The 6,000-nt window shown below is 39.2% G+C and overlaps 1 protein-coding gene across 3 annotated transcripts in view; it reads right to left on the bottom strand.

Moving 5' to 3' along the window:
• Positions 1 to 4,024: 4,024 nt before the first annotated feature.
• RPAP2 (RNA polymerase II associated protein 2) overlaps positions 4,025 to 6,000 on the bottom strand; it is a 65,499-nt gene continuing 63,523 nt past the window's right edge. For all 3 annotated transcript variants that reach the window (XM_032772992.2, XM_032772995.2, XM_032772994.2), the window contains 2 exons: positions 5,338 to 5,487; positions 4,025 to 4,788 (listed from right to left, as the gene is read on the bottom strand). In XM_032772992.2, the coding sequence (XP_032628883.1) occupies position 4,788; positions 5,338 to 5,487 (151 nt within the window). In that variant the 3' untranslated portion in view covers positions 4,025 to 4,787. The remainder of the gene's footprint in view (positions 4,789 to 5,337; positions 5,488 to 6,000) is intronic.

Below are 6,000 nucleotides of genomic sequence, written 5' to 3'. Positions count from 1 at the left end.
GGTATGGGCTAGCAGTGATGAGTATAGAGCCGAAGGCCTCTGACCAATGTATTGGCAGGCTAAGGACACTTCTGCAGAGCGGCTCAGGAAGGACAGACAGATTCTCCCACAGTACACTGTGAAACAATTTCTTGAATGGCTCAATCAGGTGCTAAGAACCCTGGGATATTGTCCCCAGAAATCCAAGCACCTAACCCTGCTTATTGCAGTGCCAATGTGGACCTGACTACACAGGTATGAGACAAATGTGGCTCTGCTGTGTGGATGGGTAAACTCTGCAGAGAAGATCTACCCTCTGTTCTTGGGCTGGCTGGGAACGCTGTGGCCATTTGGACAAATGCATTATAGGCGTTCAGTTGCTGTAAAAACTGCTCACATGAAAACACAACAAATTCCATTTTTGCTGTTGTTGCTAAGTGTACTCAGTTTGCTTCTGCTTCAGATTAAGGCCAGGAGCAACCACAGAGTGAAGCAAAGTGTAAAAATAAGGCTTAGCAATAGGTTTCTCTCTTTCAGAGAGACATGCGGCCTTTCTGATGCTGGGGGGCAATGGGAATATGTGCATCTTTCACCCTGTTTAAACTAGACATGAATCACGAGGAGATGGAGTTTTGGTAATGGTGCCTGCTGCCTCAGTTCAGTGATATAAAGGCCCTCTCTTATACCAGGACATCTGTAAAGAATTGTGCTGAAGTGATACCAAAGCACAATAGCCTCTAGCTCTGCCTGCACTCAGTGAGTATTGGACCATTCCCCACACAAAAATAAAGGACCCCAGCATAGAGCAAACTGCATGTGGTAGTGTGGGAACTGTGAGGTCTCCCCTTTAGGCAGCAAAAGATGGAAGTTCTCTTTTTGCCTTTGAAGAAGGGGAACAAAGTTAGAAAGAGCAGACTTCATTCCCTCAGGGTGCGGGGAAGAAGAGTTGATTCTGTTTCCCAAGACCCAGAAGGGAGAAGTAAAAAAACCATGGAGACTTATTTATTCAGAACCATTGTGGTTGGCACTAGTGGCAGCTATAGCGTACTCTGATAAATAGGCTTCTTGGAGCCCAAGAGCTATTTACTTTTCATTAGAAGCACAAATGTTTCCACTAAGCAGTGCTGAAGAGTATGCCTAAAAATAACTCCCCAAAACAAACGGAAAAAAAAATCACACCACTGAGCTGACAGGAAATGTAAAAACATTTCAAAGTGAGAAGTACTGATGCTGATGAAAAAGTCATTCATAGTACTTTGCTCGTTCATAGCACCTTCAATCTAATAGCACAACTGTAGGGTGGGCAAACAGTGTATTACTTACAGAGAAGTTAACTGAGGCACGGAATAGGTAAGTGGCCTGCTTAAGCCATTCTCTGAAGTGATTGCAAATGTAGAATAAATACTGTATTAAAGCATACTGTAAGATCTCCAGATTATCCTATGTGTTTGTACAGTGCTTAGCTCTAGGTGTGCAACTGTAATACAAACAGTAGTTACATGCTTTCTTTCCCCTTATCTTCCAGACATCGAGAGGATGGGGAGAGAGGATCATTGCTGGAGTCCTTACACTCCAGTGCTTTGGCAGGTTAGCTTTAGAAGAGTTCAGCAGCTTCCTGGGGATTTGAGCTAGACTCCCATGATACTGAGATGTCAAAACATGGAAGCCTCCTAGAGAGTCGTTATTAGCTTTTCCTATGAAGAAAAGGCACCTTCAGTAGGCCCTACTGATCCCTCACACAAGTAAGTGTCACCATGACACACTGTTCTGGTCTCAGACACTAGGGCGTCATATGGTAACCATGTACCTTCTAGGTATGCTCACCATAGCCCTTAAAAGTTACTTCTGCTTGTGATAAAGGAAAACTAGACATAGTTTTTTGGTTGGGCCAACCTGAGCGGTGCTGCTACCCCTGTCCAGGACACAATGCCACTCACTCAGATTAGGAGGGGGAAGAGGAAGATCGCGGTGGTGGTGTGTGTGCGCGTGCGTGCAAATCTATGCCCTTCACTTTAAATGAGGCTCCACAGCCCCTGGTTCATGACAACTTTTACATGTTACCCAATTAGAGGATTTTATGTTCATCTTTTCATAAGGTCTCATTGCTCATCAACATTCTTTGTAAAGTGTTGGTAGCTGATAAGAACTCCTTGCTACAAGCTGTTGCAACTTCTATCTAAATCAGAATTTGGCTTCAAACGCTCTAGTCTTTAAAAGGTACTTTTTCCATTGTGTACTTCAAACAGTTTATATTTTAGCCCAGCACGTAGCTCTCTTCCCAAACTCAACCATTTGGTAACTAAGCTGAATACGAATTCTCATGTAGTGATAGGTTAGAAGTAGGTAGTAGACAGTTGAGTACTTATGCACCAAATTGCTTTCACAGGCTTATTGTTAAGGAAGACATATCCCTTCCCCTCTCTTGAGTATCATGAAGGAACTACTAAGCAATAACTAATCAAATGTGTGGTTCCCTTTAGGACTCTAGTTAGTCACAAAACAAAAGAATAAATTCTGCTTGAAAACTGAGTTACTGTACATCAGTCCTAACAACGAATACTGCTGCAGTGTTTTAACTAATTAACCTATTTAACATTTTTATACCAATCTTAACATTTTTATTACTGACTTTGCCACAAGAAGTGGGAGTGTACTAATAAATTTTGCAGATGCCACAAAATTGGGAGGTAGTTTCAATAGGGAGGAGGAGTGGAATATCATACACGATGATCTGGATGAACTTGTAAACAGCAGTAATAGAAATGGGATAAAATTTAATAGAGCAAAGTCATGCACTTAGGGACTAACAACAAGATTTTTTGCTATAAACTGGGGACATATCAATTGGAAGTGACAGAGGAGGAGACAGAGCTGGGTGTATTTGTTGATAGAGGATGCCCATGAGCTGCCAATATGATGAGGCTGTGAAAAAGGCTAATGCAGTCCTAGGATGCGTCAGGTGAGCTATTTCCAGTAGAGACAGGGAAGTGTTGTTATCATTACACAAAGTACTGTTGAAACCTTATCTAGAATACTGCATGCAGTTCTGGGCTCCCATGTTTAAGAAAGATGAATTCAAACTGGCACAGATGTTGAGACGGTCTACTCAGATGATCTGAGGAATGGAAAACCTACCTTATGAGAGGAGACTTGGCTTGTTTAGCCTAACACAATAAGGCTGATACGACTGTTCTCTATAAATACATCAGAGGGATAAATAGCCCAGAGGGAGAGGAGTTATTAGTTCTAATGTGGACACAAGAACAAATGGATATAACTGGCCATCCACAAGTTTAGACTTGACATTATAGGAAGGTTTCTAACCATTAGAGGAATGATGTTCTGGAACAGCCTTCTAAGGGGAGCAATGGGGGCAAAAAACCTAGCTGGCTTCAAGACTGACTTGATAAGTTTATGGAGGGGATGGTATGATGAAACTGCCTACAATGGCATGTAGCTGATCTGCGACTGCTAGCAGAAAATATCTCCAGTGGCTGATGATGGGTTACTAGATGGGGAGGGCTGTGAGTTACTACAGAGAATTCTTTCCTAGGTGGCTGACTTGGCAGGCCTTGCCCAATGCTCAGGGGCTGACTGACTGCCATGTTTGGGGTTGGAAAGGAATTTTCCCCCAGGTCAGATTGGCAGAGACCCTGGTTTGTTTGTTTTTTTTGCCTTCTTGTGCAGCATGGGGCATGGGTCACTTGCAGGTTTAAATTAGTGTAAATGATGGATTCTCTGTAACTTGAAGTCTTTAAATCATGATTTGAGAACTTCAATAACTCAACCAGAGGTTGGGGGTCTATTTCTGTGGCCTGCAATGTGCAGGGGGTCAGACTAGATGATCATGATGGTCCCTTCCAACCTTAAATTCTATGAGTCTGAATCTAATAATGACATTTTCAGTTTACTACAAATGCCATTTAGTGAATTGGAATTTTTTGGGGTTGTCAAAATACAATTAAGATTGTGAATTCAGCAATGGACTGCAAGTAAAGAATAGCATAATACACCATCTTATGACAACACTAAGAATTACAAGTAGTTTGGTTTCAAAGCATGTTTATTAATCGGCTTAACACTGTGAGCATGTCATGATGGTCTTGATCTGAAAAGCTAAACAGTGCATCAATCACAAAATAAATTTAATGACTATTGAAATAAAGCTCAAATGAGGTCTTTTTAATTATTCAAAAATAAACCATGAATTTCTTGCAAGCCAAACTATGAACAGCTACACAATCAGTTTTCAATTCTCAAATGTTACAGAAATTCTAACCCAAACCAATCTTCGTAAGTAGCAAAAATAGATATACAAGCCACTGGGGGGGTGGGTGAGGTGGCTGTAGACGAGAAATTTTTGCTGCTCTTCTCAGCATTCTGCTGGAGAATGCTGCTCAGTGCAGGAAAACAGCAGAAAAGATGCCAGTAATGGTACCCTGCCTTCCATGAGACTGGTACGTGCTCCGTCTTCTTTCTTTCTTTCTTTCCCCTAATCTTGTGGGCACAGCTTGCCTTAAGATTTAGCAATGAAACAAAAAATGGAGATCCTTACTACTTTTTCCTCAGACAATTTTCAGAGCGTATAAAAACTTATTTTAGCTTCATCTATACCTTGAACTAAAGCTGTGCTACTTAGCTTGTCCAAGAAGATTTCAGAACACCTTCATAAGAAACAGACATGAAAGTACAGGATGCAAAGTAAAATGCTTAATTTCAACTCTAAAAAGAAAAAAAATATTGTTCACTATAGCAATACTTCAATACCAACTTCAGGTGCAAAAAAGGAGGTTTGAGATCATCATCATTCTGTGGGTAACAACAGAGAAAAAATTGATCAGTAACTTTAAAAGTACAAGTGTATCAGCTAATAAGTATGACCAATACTAGTTCTAAAAATAAAAAATTACCCCCCACTGCCATTCAGAAAGTCAAATTAACCTCACTAATAAGCAAAAATGGGGTTTCTAACAAACATAAAATCTAAGCTTTTGAAGAGTTAAATTTTAATAAGGTAATTGGCTATAATCATCCAATCTGAATAAAAATCAAGCCAAATAAAATTCAAATGCTGTCCCAATAAACCAGAGTGTGTTTTATATTTGCTAATAGAATTTAAGTAAAATTCCATTGAAAATTACTATATATTGTGACAAGATGACAAAATTATGCTAGCATTTACTCAGTGCCAGAATGGTGTCACTAATTTTCCATACTGTAGATATTCTTCCTTTTTGAAAACACCTTACCCATCTTTTAACTTTACTGATACTATCTACAGTCAAAATATTTGCTTTTAAGAAATCCACTTGATTCGAAAAATCTTATGCCAGGTACCATAGTTTTGAGATGACTGACCATTCAGGCATGCTGCCATGTCTAAATATTCTTGTTAAACTTTCAAGATCTTCTTTAGTGAAATGCAATTCTTCAAGTAATGTGGACAGGAACTGTGTATATACTGGACTCTGTTGAGAATTTGCAAAGACTGGAATAATCTGTGACAACCTGGAAGATGACATTGAATACAGAAGAGAGGACTTTAAATGTCTGAACAAGGCTGGTGTGCTTCATACAGAGCTATCAGCTATTAAACAAGTGCCAATGAGGAAAGATATTTCTAGCACATGCCCCATTTATAACATTACAAGTGATTGTTTATAAGTTTCCAATGTAGCATATGAGTATTAAATTGTGAAATTTTATTGGCTTTTACCAAATCTCCGTCAGTTTTAAATTAAATAAAATCAAGCAAGAGATTAGTTTCATATGCAGTTAAGCAACTATTAGTTGTTACATAACAGGCAACATCAAATTATGTGCTTTGAAGATTAAAGTTTTACGTAACTTAAAAATATCCCAAGAATTTATAGTAAATTTTGTATTGTCTTCACAAAAGTGATCGTTCATCTTGTACAAGTTATGCAGTTCCTTGTACAAAAACAGTTGTAAGAACTGTAGGGAATACTATTTTACTTTAGAGTAACTGAAGAAAGTATTTTCAGCAACAAATTACCAGTA

This window comes from Chelonoidis abingdonii, chromosome 7, assembly GCF_003597395.2.
Source record: "Chelonoidis abingdonii isolate Lonesome George chromosome 7, CheloAbing_2.0, whole genome shotgun sequence".
Classification (NCBI taxonomy): domain Eukaryota; kingdom Metazoa; phylum Chordata; order Testudines; family Testudinidae; genus Chelonoidis; species Chelonoidis abingdonii.
The sequence above is the reverse complement of the archived record's forward strand: the minus strand, read 5'-3'. Positions and strand labels throughout refer to the sequence as shown.